Raw genomic sequence first — 19,863 nt, 5'->3', positions numbered from 1 at the left:
AAACACTAATGAAAAATTTTTTTTACCATGCAGAGTCCCACAGAAAGTTTCACCACTGACAGTCGACCGGGATCGGTGCTGGATGAAGCCGAATCAAACAGTGAAGCGGCCACAGAGGTTAGCATCAATGTTAGTGCAGCGGCAGCTACACCAACGGCTCCGTCCTCTAAGGAGGAGGAGAAAGATCCACTTTCCCTTGGACCAACAGCCGAACCGATGGCTACCGAATCTCCTGAAAGTAGTAACCCGGCTTCATCGATCACGAAAACAGGGGATGAAAAAGAAGAAGATGGTACGGTTACGGCAGTGGCAGCTGCAGTTACTGCAGCTTTGCCTACCGCAGCCGATGCTGCGAAGCTGCCCGAAACGGAAGATATCACTCCACCTTCTACTGGAACGCCAACCCCGGTAGCTACGCCAGCTCCGGCGACGATTCCAACACCAGAGGAAACGATGGCCGCTATTCCTACTACGGTAACTGAAGAGCCACCAGAGAAGATCCCAGAAATGCTTCCTAATGCACCTGTACTAGCACCCGAGGCTGTCACCGGACTGATTCATCCTACGCCAGGACAAGCTCCCAATGAACAGGAGATGCTCTCTAAACTTGCTAACATGAAACAGGAAATTAATGCCCAAAGTGGTGCTGTAGCCCCAGAATTTAACACAAAAGACGTATTTATCAAAAAAGAGCCTGGAGAAGAACTTTCAGAGAATCAACAGCAGTCGATTGAACAACCGCAAGATCTTAAACTGAAGATTGAAGTGAAATCGGAGGCAAAACTAATGAGAGAAACTGGAACACCAGGACATGGAGATATTCCTTCTGATGGTACGAAATACGACCCAGAGAATTTAGCAATGAAACCCGCTTATGAGAGTCATATTAAATATGGATCTGCTGATGATGGTATGAAGTACGGAGATATGAAATACCCACCGCAATCAAGTGATAATGTAATGAAATTTGGACAAGACGAACCGCTGGAATATGACATGAAACGATTTATGGAACCTGGAAAGTATCCTCCACAAGACAGTGCACTATCTATGAAAATCGCACCACAATCTGGACATCTTAGCTCGGGCCCTGGAGGTCCTCCGGATGGTCAACTTCCGAAAGGTTATCCGCAAGACTTGGTAGGGCTGAACATGAAATATCCTGGAGTGGACGAGCGTTCCAAGTTCGCACAGTCACCAGCATCGGATAGTGGAGCCCCACCTGGTTTGCCACTAATGCCAAAGAGCCACTATCCAGACCAATTGAGCATGTTGCGGCAACAATATGACCCATCGGGAATGATGAAGTTTGAACCAATGGGAAAATATCAAGGTCATCCGCCTCCATTTGGTATGTCAAGTAATCAACAGCATTCCCACCAAGGTCTTATGGCGCATAGCCAACAGTCGGCCTCGCAACAAACACAACAGCAACCGCAAGATTTGAAATATCTTCCACCAGAGTCGATGTCAGGTATGAAGAGCAGCTTTTCGGCAGACAATCTCATGAAAAGTTCCACCTATTCGCCATTAGCTGATCAAAATCCGTTGGATGTTTCAGCGTCCTCGCGGCTTGCAATCACACCGAATCAGGACAGTCAAGGAAGCAACAGCAATTCGCAACCTCCGTTGCATGGAAGCATAGCATCACCTCAATCTGGTCCTCCTCCTAATATGCCACCTAGTGGCTATTCAGGTCATCCGGGTATCGTAAATCCTGGATTAATGCCCAGTAACCACCCGTCCCTCCTAGGTTCGAATTCCTCGCCTGTACCTACATCTCAATCAAATCATCCTGCGTCCTCTGGACAAGGCGTTGCCGGCTCACATCAGCAGCCAGGAGGACCCCTTTCAGCCCATTCTATGCACCCATCGCAAACAGGACAGTTGCCGCCTTCAATTCAGCCTCAACAACAGCAACCACCTCACATGTTACCAAATAGCAGTTTAGCATCACACATGCCAAGTAGTCCATATCTGTCTTCTTCCCACCGGCAGCCTCCACCATCATCGGAAAGTTCTCGACATCAACCGAATACGCCAACATCGAATTCGGCTTCAACTTCGACATCAACAACTGCCAACACGAACTCTCAATCTCCAGCACCGATGCGCCCTTCCGATCCGCCACATCCACGAGATCTGCCACCGACTCGAGCATCTCCAATCAATTCTCTACTGCAAGGAGTTCATCCTTCACACGGAATGCTCTCGCATCCTCTTCCACTTCATCTTGGACATCCAGGAATGCAACTACCGCCTCATCATCCGGCGCATCTATCGGGACCGCTGGGACATGCAGGACTATTACCACCAAGTTTAGGTGGACCAGCTGGTGCCCTTCCACTTCTAGGAGGTCCAACACCTTCGGCTCTGGGTAGTTTGATGGAAGTAGCAGGAGCAGGACGCCGATCGCCTTCAGTGTCCAATAACCCTCCCAGTCACCATCCTCCGACATCGCTCCATCAGCCTAGTCCGTTGGCACAATCTCCCTCCACCCCAACAGCTCCATCTAGCCTCAGTCGATCCAGTCCTAGTGTTCAACAGCCCGGTGGTCCAGGATTTCCTTCCTCACATCATCATCGATCTAGTTCACCGGCGAACTCGGCTAATTCCAGTCTAAGTCGGGCTAGTCCGATGCATTTAAGCCATCATCAACCGGGATCTTCCGCGGCAGCAGCCGTCGCAGCCGCATCCGAACGCGAACGACAATTAATGCGACAGCAGTCACCACACATGACTCCACCGCCATCTTCGTCGGCATCAACTTCCTCGCTCATCTCTAGCCCGTTGAGTAAAATGTATAGTCAATCTGGTCAACGGTCTCCTCCGCCAAGTCATCCATTCAGACCAGGAGCGTCACCACCGGTTATGCGTCATCCGCAGATGCCTCTACCCCTCCAGATGACAGGACCGATTCCAGGAATGCCCGGTTCTGTGATGCACCCTTCGCAAGCGTATCCACTAGTTCATCCATCCTTGTACAATCCCCATCATCACAATCCATTCTTTGCACCGTACCCATACGGGCCAGCCTATGGTCCAGGTTTCTCGTACATGAAACCTGCAGGATCACCATTGGACAATCCGATGCTGCATGGTCATCCCACAAGCATTCCACCACCACGCCCGGAAGACTCTCAAATTCATGGAAACGCACATGATAAAAACAAGAATAATTCAAAACCACCCCAAAACTCATCATCGTCATCCTCCTCGTTATCGGGATCGGGTTCGAAAACGCCCGGATCTGTTGGTGGATCAAACAATAGTAATAATAGCCAAAGCAGTAGCGGTCCCGGTGGACCATCTCCAAGCAATGTGGGGCAGCCCGGTGGACCACTTAGTGGGAGTCCCTTCCAAGGTAATCCACATCATCCATCACCGTATCCTCAGGGGCCGCATAATCCCTTTATCGAGAACCAACTGCAAGTCAGTGGCAAAACTAGCCATATGGATGCGCTGCGAGCACATGCTCACGCGGCTGCTGGCGGCGTGGGGTTAGGACCTCCTCCCGGACATCCTGGTCACCATTCAGGTCATGGACCACCACCAGGGCATCATGGGCCGCCGCATCATTCCCACCCGAACGAACCGGTGCATATCGAAACATTAGATATCGATCCCGATCCGGAGCCGCCGTCGCCAGTGCACGATGTCAATCGGGGACCAAGCCCCGAAGCAAAACCAGACGACACCGAGTGTCACCGTTCACAGTCCGCTATGTAAGTGCCATCTTATTTCTACTGTAAAAAGCCACACAACAAAAAAGTGTTGTTAATCAACTATTATTTTAGCTTTGTACGACGATGTGATCGAGGGGATTACAACTCGTGCTGTCGGACGGATTTGGAATTTAAGCCTACCCCAGATTCAAAATTAGCTCGTAAACGAGAAGATCGTGATCGCAAATTGGCAGAGAAAGAGCGAGAACGCAAAGCCCAACAAGCACAGCAACAGCAGCAACAAGCGGCACAAGCCCAACAGCAGCAACACCAACAGCAACATCAACATCAACAGCAGCAGGCAGCGGCTGCCGCACAAGCGGCACAGCAGCATGGAAAGCAACAGGTTGGACCAGGCGGTATGGGTGGCCCAATAGGTCATCCAGGCCATCCTTCATCGCAGCAACCTCAAATGAAACCGGACATTAAGCCATACCCGGATACACCCGCTCTGCGTCAACTCTCGGAGTACGCGAGACCGCACGTTGGTTTCAGGTACGTTTTGAATATTTCCAATAAATAATCTGTCAAGCATTACCGTACATGACGGATCGCCGCATCTGTACGCTCGAAGTATCAAATAGCTGTTTTTTTACATTTTCAAGAACCATCGATCAGAGAAAGAGAAAGATAGATAGAGTGAGAGCAAATAAGAGCGCATTGAAATAGAATTTTTGCTCTAACGTTAAACTCGCAGAGCATATTTCTCTCCGATCCCCGTTTACAACAATCACCTTCGAATTCTACTGACTATGTTGAATGCTTATTGAATCGATTGTGATTATTCTGTTTTCTTCTTTCTTTCTTTTTTTGTTTTCCGTCTCACGGTTTATTTATAGTCCTGTGGAAACGATGGTACCATCACCATATCATCCACTTTATAATAGAGAAAGGTACAGCAAAGTTCCTTGTTTTCCCTAGCTATTTATCTACCATCTCTCCAACTCACATTCACATTCGTGCTTGTTGCTTTATGTTATCCGACATTCTAGAAATCTTGATTCTATATCTCACTTTTGTTTTGAAATTTTTGGTCCACGTTGGTTAACATTATTCCGTTGCAAGTTTTTGTATCCAATGTATTCATCATACACATACCCCATTTGGTGTATTCTATTTTTGTCGATGTGACACCTGAAACATGACCATATTTGATAGCAGGATATTTGGCGTAACGATCGTCTAGGGTAGCCCAAAGTTGATTAAATCATCCAACGAATATTAGAGAGGAAATAGACAATATCCACAAAATATAAAATTTTAGGGGGAGCGGATCATTTCACCAAAGGCCGTTTTATCGAAAGAACAAGGTTTAATAAGCAAAACAATTTTCCCGGATAGGAGCTAGCTACGGGTTCTAGTCCCGTCTCTGTGGTAATATTTTCGCGGTTTTAATTAAATAGTTGCATTCGCGTGTCATTTTTACAATCTATTTTCCCCGCTAGATACTGATCAAATTTAAAACTAGCTCAAGACGGCTCTACGTCTTAACAAGAATAAAAAAATCGTTAATTTGGCCGAAGGACATTTCAATGAATGGGTCATTTCACCGAACGGGTCTACCCTGAAGTGGCTGAGGAATGGCCCAATAGTTGGTGCATTCAGTGAATAAAGAATGTTCAGTACATTCGTTTTCCAAGCACTGCGTATCAGACGTGTTTTCGTTTGCGCTCAGTTAACGGGAAAGTACCGTAAAAATTTGACTGGTAGATACACCAAAGCAAAGGTTTTGATGCTTAGTAGTTAATGAAGTCCACTAGTTTTCCTGGAAATACCGTTTTAAGGATCGTAAATCAATCTAAAGAAATTATTCAGGAGAATATTCTTTCTGAAATGATCACGGGGCAAGTAGTTGAATTTATTTGTTATTTTAAATAGAAAATATTTCAGGTGAACACTATCATCTTTCATTTTTCTTTATTTCAAATCAATTCCAATACGCGCTATTCCTTTGACATAATTACCCACGCTATGACAATTGCTAAATTGGAATGACTTGGATTCGGTTCTAACATCCCTCGATGGCTGCAATCATATCTTATGGATCGTCGCTTAGCAGTAAAAATCGGCGAACACGTTTCCAATAAGTTTATCACTTCGTCCGGAATTCCGCACGGTAGCCATCTTGGGGCTTTAATTTTTTCACTGTACTTCAACGACGTCAACTTTACTCTAAAGGGTCTTCGTCTATCGTTTGCTGATGACTTTAAGATGACATCCGAAGCCCAGAAGATACAGGTTTTCTACAACAACAGTTGTTGAGCTTCGCCGACTGGTGTAAAGTTAGCCGTGTGAAATTGAATGATGACAAATGTTCGACCATTACGCTCTGGAAGAAAAAAGAGCCATTTCATTACGAATACTTCCTGGAGGATCCCCGATCATTAGGACGACGAGTGCTTGGTGTTCTTCTCGACGAGCAACTGACATTCAAGCAACACATCAGCTACATTGTTTATAAAGTTTCTTGGAGCTTAGGGTTTGCAATGATGATGGCTAAACATTTTACAGACGTATACTGCTTAAAATCTCTGTACTGTTCACTCGTTCGTTCAACCCTGGAGTACTGTTCTGTCATTTGGAATCCTCACTATCTAACCGGTGCTTATAGAATCGGATCGATACAACGCAGATTCATTCACTTCGCTAGTCGGCTCTTACCGTGGAAAAATCCACACCAATTACCAAGCGACGAAAGTCACGGGTTACTAATCGGTCTCGATACACTATAAGTTCGACGAGATGTTTCATAATAGTAGATGTCCTGAATGAAAAGATTGACAGCTCTGCTTTGCTCCGCGAAATTTATATCAACGTCCGACTCCGTGCTCTTTACGGTGCTAACAATGCTCTGATTAGCTTGCAGAGATCATTCGAACGCGTATCATTAGGGTTTGACTTCAATCTATCACGCAGTAGGATATTTGAAAAGTTTTTGTGTGTTACTTGGAATTATTATTAAGATCAATTTGTTGAAGTTCCACTTTCGATGAAACGGCTTTCGGTGAAATGACTGTCGGCGAAATGACTGTCGGCGAAATGACCTTTACTCAAGTACACAACGAACAAAACTTTGTTTTTTCTTAATAGATAAGGTGATTAGATGTATTGGATCTCGTTATATGACATAATTGATTTAGTAACGTATAACGTTTGAAAGTTTAGTATTTTTTTCAGAATGCTTGTTTATAATAAGAACATTAGGTTTGCTATTTGTTAACAACGAATTAAACGTAAGTAAATTGTCTCTACTTTCGACAACATCAATCACGATTAAACATTTTCTTATTGTGGAGGAAGCTAACTTTGGCTTACAAATAATTTAAAAATAAATAATGATATCTCAGTGATATTCGTAATCTAATGTTAATGACAATATGTTTGCCAAGCCTTTTTATTATTTTTATGTGTTTGAATGCATATATAAATATATTTTATCTCATGATTTTTACGCCAAATAACATTAGTCAAATATGATTGCAAGTTTCATTAGTACTTTGAACGATCTATTAAAAACACAAGACATTAGCAACTATAATATATTCGGCTTTAGCGATCTATTAAATAAGATCGGCTGTTTTATACTGCCCGAAGTTTCGGTCACTGGCTATGGTCTTTTTCAAGGGAAATATCGTTCCTCATCTGAACGATAAGATACTTCCCTTGAAAAAGACCATAACCAGTGGTCGAAACGTCGGGCAGTAAAAACAACCATTTCTTATTTAATAGACCGCTAAAACCGAATGCATAATTTTGCTAATTACCTTTAATTACCTTCATCCAGAATCATTCCATCAACATCACGTAACAGTATATGCTCATAATTTATGTTAACCTGTCATCAACCTTTTAATTGGAGCTTGTTTAAGTTACCATCCCCGCTATAAATGCAATATAAAATAAAGACTATTTCCAAAGTGATATTGATCGAATTTTGCCGATCTTCTACGATTAACAGGGACATCTTTTTTAGGGAGTTTGACGATCTAAAGAATCAGCAGGGCGTTGGCCCATCACGGTTAGAACCGCACTGGATGGAGTACTACAGGATGAGGTAAGTTTCGCCTATGGTCATTCATATGAACAATATATCTAATGTTATCTGTAAATAATTTTAGGGGAATGCACCCATCACAATTCCCAGCACTGTACGGCAATCCGGCCGCCCTGGCACAGCTCGAACGGGAGCGAATAGGTATGCGATCACAAATGTTCCACTTTATGCCATAACTTGTTATTTTCTTTCACCTTCTTTCTCTCCGATGTTTTGTTGACATCTCAAATTTTTACTTCTATGTGGTACCTGCCGAATTACGGAAAAATAAAACACTTGTAAAAACACACGCTCCATCATGAAAAAAATGCCTCGTACTTGGATAAAAATACACGTTTTGCGATCATTTATAAATCAAAAACTAATAATTTTGCTTTTTTCAAATGAACTCAATAAAAAATATGGTACCGATTGATAACGTGACAAACATTTTTCAAACATGGCATACGAATGCAAAATGGTGGGATTTACTCCGTAATACAAATATCAAAATAATTCAATGTCAACAAATGCACATTTCTCTTTGAAAAAAAAAATAACAATCCTCACACCACGCCCGGTTGTTGTCGTCTGACGTGGCTTGCTCTCTTCGTGGTGCGCGCTTCCTCGGATCGTGGCACTCTAAAAACTGACTTGCTATGAATCCAAACAAAACAAACATACAATCAGGCTTGCTGCCACATCCCATTGGGCTAGATCCGGCCGATCCGATGGTACGTATCAGCAAACAATACCCCTCAGAACAAATTTCCACTTGTACCCGTTCCTATTTTTGTTGTGTGTGGTTATCGTCTGTTCACTTGTTACAGTTGCGCTTGGCTGGTGAATACCACGCTCACTCCCATACGCATCTGCATTTGCACTCGCAACAGCAGCAAGACACGGCGGCGGCAGCGGCGTTGGCCGGGTTTCAACTACCACGTGAGTTTGTATTCAAGGAATTTAGCTTTCTCGAAAGTTTCTACCTTCTGCTCTTTGACATACGGACATCCTCACTCACACATCCTGTGTCTATTTTGTATTTGCCATTTTAAAACGCGGTGGGACTGACCAAAACTTCATCGATTCATCTCCACACTCCACGGGACGCAGATGACGCTCATCTGAACAACGATCATCGTCATTCTTACGTTTCATCACCGTTCACCCATAATCAGGCATGCTACATCCACTTTCATGACGTGCACTGTGAGGATCTGTTATACATTAGGCTAAGGTCAAAATTTTTATCGTATATCTGTTTAACTGCTGTCAAACCGTTTGTTTGAAGCTGGTTTCGAACCTAGTTTCAATGTTGTTGATCTGAAAATCGAGTCTCGAGTCGAGTCCCAAACTTGGTTGCAAAGTGTTTGTTTGATGAAACTACCCTGAGTCAGTTTCAGTTTCCTCAAGCGAAAACGACATGAATCCTTCGGCACGAGTAAACCTTATTAGCCTTGTACCACTCCGAAATATCTTTCGTGTAATACCACAAGTCTAAATCCGGCCAGAAAAGCGTAGGATGATTGTGTGAACTTAGAATCGAAATTAGATACTTTAGGAGGCATTCCTCCATGTATACGCGCCTGTTGTCACTCTTTAAATTTTTTGTAATAACGAATATCGTCAAAATCCACTGAACAAATTTCGGAACTGAAAACTATTGTCATTGAAATCAGTATGTTTATTCTAGCCCAAATCCCAATCCTGGAAGCGGTTCACAGAATAAAGATGTTTCCATGTGTTTGGTTTATACATATTAGTAATGACTTTAGTTCAGATTTCAGGGAGATGACCCATTTCGCATACAGCCTCACCTCAATGCAATATTTGCGTCAAATGGATTCAAACATCACATGAAGACTTTCGATCCCTTGCAAATGCCAACTAATGGACGCGTTTTTAGTTTACGCTATTCAGTTTTATAAGGAGTGTTTCGAAAATAGGCTATCCACAAATTTTTCTTTCAAATTGTGATAAAAAACGATATTTTATTCAGACAAAGAATTGATCCTTTATTGTACGAGGTTAAACTTGAGCATAATGAAAACCGGATGAAATTTAAGTTATTCCTTCACGAATTTTCGAACTTTTGATCGAACGCTCATCATCAAGTTCCGGACAAGTGTTACATCGCATTATTTGGACGCTTGAGCCCAAATTTGCTTGAAGTCCTGAATGTTCCCAGCTGCCTTACCAGTTTTCTTGAAGACTCTCTTCACAATTGCCCAGTAACGTTCGATGTGTTGAAGCTGAGGGCAATTTGGTGGATTGATATTTTTCTCCAAAGAAATTTATACCCTTTTCCGCAAACCAATTGAGAGTAGTTTTTGCATGATGAACCGACGCTAAATCCGCCCAGAACAGTGGACGGAGGTGTACTATGCTTCTTATATAAAAGCAGCCATGTCTTCTGGAGACACTCAGATCGATAGATTACTGCATTTATAGTTCCGGTAGTGTACAAAATGGTTGGCTTCAAACCACAGGAACATATTGCTTGCCATACCAGGACCTTTCGACTGAATTTCTCCACTTGAATCGACCTGTCCGCATCGCTCACATTCTCCCCAACGACGACAGTAAAGTATTGTGGACCTGGAAGGGTTTTTGAGTCCTCCTTTACATAAGTATCATCGTTCATCAAAACGCATGAATCCGGACACTGCAAAAGACGCGAATACAATTTCCTTGTTGCTGCTCGCTTCTTCTGTTCTACACTTTGTTTCGAGATTTTCTGCTTCTTGTAGGTCTTCAGGTGATTTCGCCTCTTGATTCGCTGGATCATTCCGACACTCGTTCCTGCTTTTTTGGCCAAATCACGTATTGACATTGATTTGTTCTTCATGATTAGAGATACCACTTTCTGGTCCAGTTTCGGGTTGGAAGAACCGGGTTTTCTGCCTCTTCCTGGTAGCTCATCCAAAGAATAGTGTCCCCCAAACTTATTAATGATGGGATTAACACTGCACAGTGGTCCGAAACGGGAAATTAACGTGACAAAAATATTTTCACTATTAAATATTAGTTTTTTGTAGTTCGTGTCTTCACAAAAGTTGTTTGTAACCAAATGACGCTTCTTTTGATGAAAAAAGTTACTAGGGTGGTCCTCATTTAGATAGAAATCTGAAATCTAACTTTCTTAATTGAATTCAAAAATGATTTTGTTGTACAGTAAAGTTGCAAGAAATTTTATTTTGAGCAGCTTTGCTGAAAAAAGCATCTCTCTAGCTTTTCATTTGATCGAGTTACATCAATTTTCCCGAGTAAAAGTAGGGTGGCTCCTGAAAAATTACTTTTTTTATCTAACTTTTTTGTGAAACGTTCTACGGAAAAGTTTTCTTCAAAAGAGTTGTTGAACAAATCATTTCGCACATTTTTGCTTAACGAAGCTTTTTCATATGAGCTATCAGTAAAAAGTTATGATTATTTTTTCATCAAAAACTAGTCAAGCTTCAAATATCATGATGAATTCCAAACCGCTTCGCTAATTTTCGCATAGTAATACCCTTCTCACTTAGGCATGTGTCCAGAACCTCAATTTTCACTTCCTTTTCAATACGTGACATTTGGAAAACGCCGAATTTCAACCGCACAAACAATTAACTAAACGAAAGCTGACAGCCAAACGCACAGCATGCTGTGATCTGAGCATAAAAACTATCACAAATACATGCGTACAACACAAATGTATGTGGATAGCATATTTTCGATACACTCCTTATACCCAATAACATTTTCCGATCTTACTAATAATCCAGTTTGCATCCAATGTGTGATTTCTTACCAATTGTCAGCCAGTCAGTCACTAGTTCAATAATTTTAATCTAACTCTTTTTCTCTCAAAATATAATGTTTCATGAGAAAACGAAAAACATTCTTGTCGTTTTAAGAGGCATTTTGTTTTACACGTCGAACCCTTTAGGGATGTGATAAAAAATGCTAATCTGAATATTGCAAAGAATTTTACAGACGGTTTTTATTAAAACAAGTTGACTAAAAGTCGGGATGAATTATTGCCATTTTAAAACCACATTCAGCAATAGGCATCATCAGTTGAGAATGATATTTTAGATCATTTATCAGGCAGTTTAGTGTTGAAAATATGTTTATGCCTTCTTGTGAAATATACAAATTTTAACATCATTGTTCATCAGTAATTTCCTCTGTTGTCATATCTCAAGGAACTGGAGTCAGATCCAGTGACATTTATAGAGATAAAGATACAGTATCCTGATTTCAGTAACATTCTCGTTTTAAGAGTGTTTGTACTTTTGCATCAATTTCAAAACTCAATTTTTCAGTGGCGTCTCGTGACAATTTTTTTGGATTGTGCACTACATTTGTGGTATGATATCAGATGTAACAATTAATTGTAAGTAAAAACTAAAGATTGAGGAATGGTTATTCGTTTGTGGTTTTCAGAACAACGAAATATCGATACACTTTCCATATGGGATTTTTGTTATTGAACTTTTTTCGTATCATAAATTTAATATAAAAATTCGGTTCTCTCCGTCGAACAAATCTGTCAATAACTACATCAATAAAACCGCTTCGACGTTGCAACTGAGACAGCATTTTGTTTTATCTGCCATAAGCATAAGCCACTGCTGCCTCTCCTGAAGGTGTGCATATAAGTTCTCACAGAGCCAAATAAGCCAGAAAGAAAAATAAATCTCAAAGCTGAACTCAGTGATTCTTTTTCTTCTGGAATCTGTGCAGTAACTCATGTGCACAGAAAGACACTAACACAGCGACAAGAGATACTTGAAATTTTAAATTGGATGTAGGGTAAGGGCTCCCTATTTCAACTCATTTGTAAGAACGTTACATTAGAAACCTGATAAAACCACTAAAATCACTATGATTTTTTTCATATTGCTGTTTAATTCGTCTTGCTCCACATGGAGAATTGATTCACGTTCCTTGGAAATTAAAATAATGTTCAAAAAATCAGCTAAAACCATTTCTGACATGTTCACTACTCTGCTCCTAATTCCATCTCAAAGGATTTTTATTCATCCTATCGTTGGTCCTTTATTCATCCTATTAACACAATCAAAACAAAACATTGCACTATTACACTCTCAGGTTCAAAATGTCCGAATTTTTCTTAAAAATGGCCTGATGCCAACTATAAGATAATACACGATATTTTTAGAACCAGTTTTGAATCATTTCGAAGTTAAAAAATTTTTGGGTCGTTTTCGTTACCTTTCGTTTCAACTTTAAAATTTTACTGTAGAGTTAATTTGGTAAACTTAACAACAAACCTAAAAAGTAATTATTTTTATTCATTAGCCCTTCTAAAAACAAAATGCAGGCCAGAGATGCCATTTATACAGATTTATCTGTATTGTATAGGTTTTTTGCGTTGATTTAAATCAGAGTACAGATTTTATACAGATTTCCTAAATGTAATACAGATTTGTACAGGTTCATAAAAAGTGAGAAGTAAAAAATTAGACTTTTCTCTGTGAGTATCTATTACTATTCGATTGCAGTAATTCTTTGAAAGTTCAGTAATCAACGGACAAATCGCATGTTAAAACGGAAATCTTCGCAGATATGAAGAATTATCTTTTAACATCATTTTATTAGTGAAAACAGATATCGCAGATATAGACTTTTTATGCAATGTTATACATATTTTCTATGAAAATATCTGGCATCTCTGTGCACAGCCGATGAAACACACACACTTAACAGCGTTATGTTGACATATAGCGGAAAGAAACCAGTGCTGCTGGATTTGCCACAATGGTTATTTCATTAGTATTTAACACGCTCTTTCTGGTAATATTCGAAGCCGAAATAGTTTTTTTTAAATATAAATATCAATAATATAATTAAACTAATATCACGGATACCAAAAAAAAACTTTGTTGATGATAATTTGAAGAAGAAATTCAATTTCGTTTTGCAACATTATGAGATAGCCTGGCAACTTTGCGAAACCAAATGAGATGAAAACAAAGCACAATCAAGTGAACTAAGTGAAAAACTTTCATCTCATATTTTTGAAGACTGTTATTGCTTGTCGGGTAGTTTTTGAAGTTTTTACTCGTTAATTGAACAAGTGGCAAGTGAACATTACTAATCTTGAAGTCATGAAGTGCGAAACAGTGATCATGTTTTGAGACGAATTGTTTAGTAGATATTCAGAAACATGACGAACTGTAAATCTTGAGACGAAAATGTGTCCTAAATAGAAAAGTGAGTTTGTTTTAAATGAAAAAAACGATCACCGAAGAATTTAAAACCATTTCTGCCAATGGAAAAGTGTGACAATAGCTTAAATATTCATTTTTAAACATTTCACAGTTTGGTTCAGGTACGTTGTAAGATATTCTTCATATTCAAAGTAATGAGGTGAAGGGATGAGATGGAAATAGGAGCTCAGATGAAATAGGGAGCCCTTACCCTACATGAGATCTGTGTAAATACTCGCAATTTCGGCGAACACAGAATCTAAAAAATTATTTAATGCGGAAAGGGATGAAATGATTTCCTTCAATTTGACCAGTTGTGCAGTGCACGAGATGCACATGAGGACGAGACGCCATTGCAATTTCTATATAAAAAATTGAAGAAAAAAGGTGGGTGGGTAATGTCAGAGATATGTCCGGATTGACGTGAATGCGAATAATTTCCTCTAATTTAAAGCAGATGCAATGAACAATAAAACATCTGACACCACTGGCTTATCCTGAAGTTATCAAAACGCATTCAAACCAATTCACGTTATGCATTTTTGTCGAACGCAAAGTAATTGAATGTTGGTTTTATTTGCAGTCGTTTGGTGCAAAATTCACACATTGCAAACGATTTACTAAACTGATTATGTTCACATTACTTTTTGGGAAATATGATCTTCTGTTTCAATAGACTTCGCCGCCGATTCATATCGTGTAGAACTATTGCATGGCTGGAGCTACGATCCAACTAGGAATCCTTCCAGGTCGAGACTCGAACCTTAAACAACTGGCTTGTAAGACCAGCGCCCTATATAACCCAAAAATGTTGGGAAAATATCTAAATTTCGAAAATTGCGATTGAAATTTTTCGCAAGTGATTTTCAAACAACAAAACCAAAAAAATTGGATCAGAAAAATCACTGAAGAAAACTTCACTACTAATTTTTTGCAAACGCTAGGGTAACAGAGGTATTTTGGCCCACTTTGTAAAAATATCCACCAAATATTATAATATCTTTGAAACCCCCTTCCGCAATAGGTATTAGCAATAGCTTAAAATTGATGCAACATGGGTTACTTAACATTGATAAAATCCGAGATAATCGAAAAAGTTTGTTACGTGGCCTAAAATAAATGAAGTGGCCAAAATACCTCTGTTACATTCTCCTCGAGAGTTCGCACATTATCTGAAATGATTCTCGAACAGAAGATTTTTGGGAAATGAATTTTCGTATCCGTTATATCTCAACAGAATACAAGATGAATAAAATCGCCGATGAACAAAACCTGAACCTTTCTGAAAAGGTTCAGTCTGCGTAGGGTTGTTGAAATGAAATAAAATACCAAATTTTGCTGACTTTTCCGTTCTATATTTTCACATCCTTGCTCTCCCTTGAGTACTATCATTCTATAATTTTCATTGTCTGTTTCTACAAAAAAAAAGATCTCTGGTTAGCTATCATATTTGGAATGTGGAAAAAATATGGTTGTTCATATTGACCACCCTATGTGCATCGAAAATATGGGTAAGAGACAGGCAAGCACCAGTCATAAGTTTTTCTCTTTGATACTCGTTGGTACCATACATTTCAGAAAACTTTAATTTTGAATCAATTGTGGCTGTGTGGTACAACTGAAATTTTTTTATTTTATTTTTTTTATATATTTATTATGAAATATAAATGTAATCACGATAAAAAACTGTGCCTCATAGTAAAGTAAGACGTATTCACGTTAAGAAGATATTTTTTATGTAAAAATTGGTGATAACATTGGTATTCGACAGATCGTCAGACTACACATAACATCATCAGAATCAATCTTCCTCTATCATGACGGTGACCGATTCAAACGTCTTAGTATACATAAATGTCCCACCATCATGTTGTTAAATGAGACAATATATTTATGGCGTGTATTTTTGAAAGTAAATTCCCGGCCCAAATAAATGTACTACTGACTTGTTATAAATCACCTTTTCCAGAATCATCTCTCCAATTCGGACAGAGTCATAAACTTTTTTGATTTGTTTCCTAAAAATTTAGAGTGAATCAATTAATTTCTATTTTTCTTTTTTTTTTTCTTTCGACTTCTTTCCATCCACGAATCAAATGAACCGAAATTTAAATAAAAAAAACGAAAACAAAACTACTGCTTACTTTTAGCCAATGTGCCCCCGTATCCGAGACCGAATATTTTGATGCCGAGAGACCCGCACTCGGAGGTGCTGCTGCGTATGTCCTATGATCCGCTACAGGTAAGGTTCCAGGGATGGCCGCAGTAGTGATGCCGCGCCGAAATCAACCCAACACATCATCATCTACACACAAATATCCATCATGGTGATAACTGAGCAAACCCCAATTTTCTATCTATCTCTCTTCAACAACTACGACAACCACAACAACAACAACTTCCACTACCACTACTACAACCGAAACCACGAGCAGGCCGCTGAGTTCCAGCGTCAAAATGCATTAGATCGCGCCCACTCACTGCACGAGCAGTACCTTAGGTATTCAACCCATTAATCATAACGTACTTACCAATGTATACCGTAGATAGACATGTGCTTCCGGTATCAAATAGAACGTCATTCTCGAAAGCTTCCTAATAGTGTCCAAGTGATCTTCCGTGTTGTGTGTACATTGACGTTTTGGTTGCTACAGGAATCATATGTCTATCTAGGGTATTACCTCTCATACTATTGTGTTTGTTTGTGAGCTTTTCGATTTCAAGTACTAGTAATATAGTCTCCACCGTAGAGTTAACATTCGTTTGTTGACGGAATTATAATTTGATTTTCTCTCGATTCGTTAATGTAGAGCAGAAAAGCTCCTTCCTATTTGAACGAAATCTTGAAATTTAACTTTCGCTAACATCCCTTGAACGCAATTTTTAGACAACACGAGCGAGAAATGAAAGTAAGAGCACTGGAAGAAGCGGCACGTGGCGGTAAACATTGAGAAAACCAATAGTGAGAGACACAGTAGGAAAGAAATGGCGAGAATTAAAACAAAACAAAAACAAAGAGATTAAACGATTAGGTACAACTTTTGTAAGTGCGTGTGAGTTTGTTGGACATAAGTGTGTGTGTAAATATACTAATTGTAGAGAAGGGAAGGGGGGACCTTAGACCGGTTCGATTCGCGCAAAACTAACATGGAACCTACTTTTACTGGTAGGTTGCGTAGGAAAGTCACGAGGCACAAGTTAAATTCACAGGCAATACAACATCGTTAGTAGTATTTATTTATTCATATTCAGCGAATCGGACTAAATAAAGACAAAGTTGAAATAATTGATAGTACCTACGAAAGTCAGTACTATTCGATGGGTTTGTTTCTGTTACGGAGTTTCTCCTCTGGATCCGAAGGTAGAAGACAATTTGGTTTTGCTGTCGTATTCAGTGTTTATAAAATAAATGACATAATCCACGAGGACATATATTTGGATATATTTTTACTCAAAACATATTTTGTTCAGTATTCGTATTGTCATCAAAGATGTATTGTTCGATATAAAATACTCCTACTTCCGATTGAGATTTCCGTTATCGAGGTCTGAACTTTCATAAAAGGATTGGATTGAGCAACTATCGAAAAATCTTAAACGCCTCACGGAAAACGGCACAATGGAGAAATTAGGTAACATTGTTCTGTTAGTTGTAATAAAATGTGATAGTACATTTCAATTAGATAACAGCTTCGTTCAATATGATTTTGAAGCAGTTCCTTTTGAACATATTATTGCCAATTTATCGAGTAGATATTTGAGTACGACCGACAAAACGATACGGAATGTGTTTCGAAAGTTTTTATTCAACCAAAAAAAAAAGCACTTCATTATTTGAACTACTTTTGTTGTGGCGACTGAGAGCACAACATAGGCAAGTGAATCTAAATCAAAGAATATTAATGACAAACTTACATTATCGATAATACAAATTGAAAACAGAAAACATTTATGCAACTAACTGAGGAGACAACAGTAAGCAAAACAAAAATCATTTATATGACTGTATAAAAATGGTAGTTAGTAAGTAGATTCGTATATATATTTTATATATTTATGACAATTAGACAAGAAAAGTCTTTCTCTAATGAACAGCTGAACGTGAGACTGAATGGGGCTCGTTGTTCTGCGGCTTGGGACTTTTGCCGTCGTTTAGTGAAATGCCATTTATAGCAAAAGCCGCGTGTGGGGGAAAACCATCTTTCACACCGTTAAATCCCATTCATTCGAAAGTGACGATGGCGCTGTCCACTTATCAGAACTATAAACTAACATATTGCTTCTAAATTTAAGGCAGTTTTCGAAACCCTCTGAATGTCTATATTCGTATGTCGAGCAGCAACTAAATAAATATTTGTGTATAGTAGACAGATTTGTTTTCGTTTTGTTTTTGTTTAAGGCAAGCAACAAAATAAGATTTACACGTAATCGTACCGAATGCCACTGGTATTCAGTATATCGAAGTATTCCAAGGAATAAAGCTGAAAAATAAATACTGTTTTATTCGTAAGTGCCGGTTTAACGGGATTACTTTTTTTGTTTCCCTCCCAAAGCAGTACTTACTACTACACTTTCCCCGTTTTCCCTAACAACATTTATCAATAATAAAATGCATTTTACATAAGTTACGAGGAACAAACGTATTTCATGAGTACCTTTAGCGTTTTTTTTTATTTGTTCACCTGTATTTCTCCTAGAGATCGCTTAGTAGAGTCACATAACTAGAACATTTTTTTAATCATGTTAGTGTGTATCATTCAAACTGACTAAACGATGCCTGAACTCTGTTGCTTTGAGTTCAACCTAGTGATTTTTTACGATACTTTAAAATGAAATTACGCGTAGTTGATACGATGAGAATGTGGAAGGATGAAAGCTTTCGAAGACAAAGCCAACCCCGTAAGGCGAAACCGAAGAAGAGCATGGGTACAATTTCAACAAGTTGGAACGTGTACTAATTGGAATGCGTTAACTAACATGTTATAGCGACAGCACGATATCGCGTAAATAAGGAAGAACAGTTTAAATAATAAAGGTATATTATTGATGAATAAGTAATGAATGAAAACAATTATATAGTGAATAACAAGGGCGAAAACAGAATCATTGATCTTATATTAAAGTAAACATATTTAATTATATAATAGTAACTATATTGATAAATACTATGATAATGGAAACACACAATTAAAATGAAAATATAAAATAGTGATGATAAATATACGAGTAAACAAAACAGTGAATCTATTTGCTTTTGTTGAACTGAAACCAAGGTTTTGAAGAATCTCGTTAACCGAATGCATTTAGAAAATTTATCAAAGCAATGGACGCTTGAAAATTAGTCAAAAGAAAATTTGTTCATGATTCGAATTACTGTTAGAATTCAGTCGTAACAACCGATAATCAGTCTACAAATGTTCTACAAATTATCATTAACTTCAACAAATCTATCTATCTTTATCAAACGGGAACCTAATTGAAGAATGCATTACGATTCTGCTGTCGAACCTTCCTCTCGATCATTCGGCTCCAATCACAATGTATCTGAGTTGATTGGCCAACATTAGATACTTTTTGTTAGACACGATGGCACATTAAAGTATGGACAAATTTCGCGCCAAATCGTATTCGGTGTTTGTAGCACCTTCTCAGATTTCAATGAAACTTACTGGACATGCGGACTTTGTCACAAAAAGCCACTTTGCATATTTTGTTTTTTTTTTTCAAAATTGATTTAGACTGTCCTTTGAAAAGGGTTAAACTTATTTACAATTTTTTTCCAAATATTCCTAGACGAACAATGACAAATCCTACAAAAAAAGTGTTTCAAGGCATGTTTGCGACAAAATCTGGACAGATTATAGATGGGGGAGAAGGGAATCCTACAGAG

The 19,863-nt window shown here is 39.1% G+C and overlaps 1 protein-coding gene across 9 annotated transcripts in view; it reads left to right on the top strand.

The window, feature by feature from the left end:
• Positions 1-18,308, top strand: part of LOC131438707 (arginine-glutamic acid dipeptide repeats protein) — a 139,975-nt gene extending 121,667 nt beyond the window's left edge. For 3 of the 9 annotated variants that reach the window (XM_058608896.1, XM_058608898.1, XM_058608899.1), the window contains 10 exons: positions 34-3,725; positions 3,798-4,220; positions 4,565-4,618; positions 7,684-7,779; positions 7,844-7,920; positions 8,449-8,492; positions 8,589-8,700; positions 16,124-16,215; positions 16,409-16,473; positions 16,861-18,308. In XM_058608896.1, the coding sequence (XP_058464879.1) occupies positions 34-3,725; positions 3,798-4,220; positions 4,565-4,618; positions 7,684-7,779; positions 7,844-7,920; positions 8,449-8,492; positions 8,589-8,700; positions 16,124-16,215; positions 16,409-16,473; positions 16,861-16,924 (4,719 nt within the window). In that variant the 3' untranslated portion in view covers positions 16,925-18,308. The remainder of the gene's footprint in view (positions 1-33; positions 3,726-3,797; positions 4,221-4,564; positions 4,619-7,683; positions 7,780-7,843; positions 7,921-8,448; positions 8,493-8,588; positions 8,701-16,123; positions 16,216-16,408; positions 16,474-16,860) is intronic. The other 6 variants (XM_058608904.1, XM_058608897.1, XM_058608901.1 and 3 more) reach the window with 6 other exon arrangements.
• Positions 18,309-19,863: the final 1,555 nt, after the last annotated feature.

Source organism: Malaya genurostris, chromosome 3 (assembly GCF_030247185.1).
Source record: "Malaya genurostris strain Urasoe2022 chromosome 3, Malgen_1.1, whole genome shotgun sequence".
NCBI lineage: Eukaryota > Metazoa > Arthropoda > Insecta > Diptera > Culicidae > Malaya > Malaya genurostris.
This window is presented reverse-complemented; position numbering and strand designations above follow the sequence as displayed.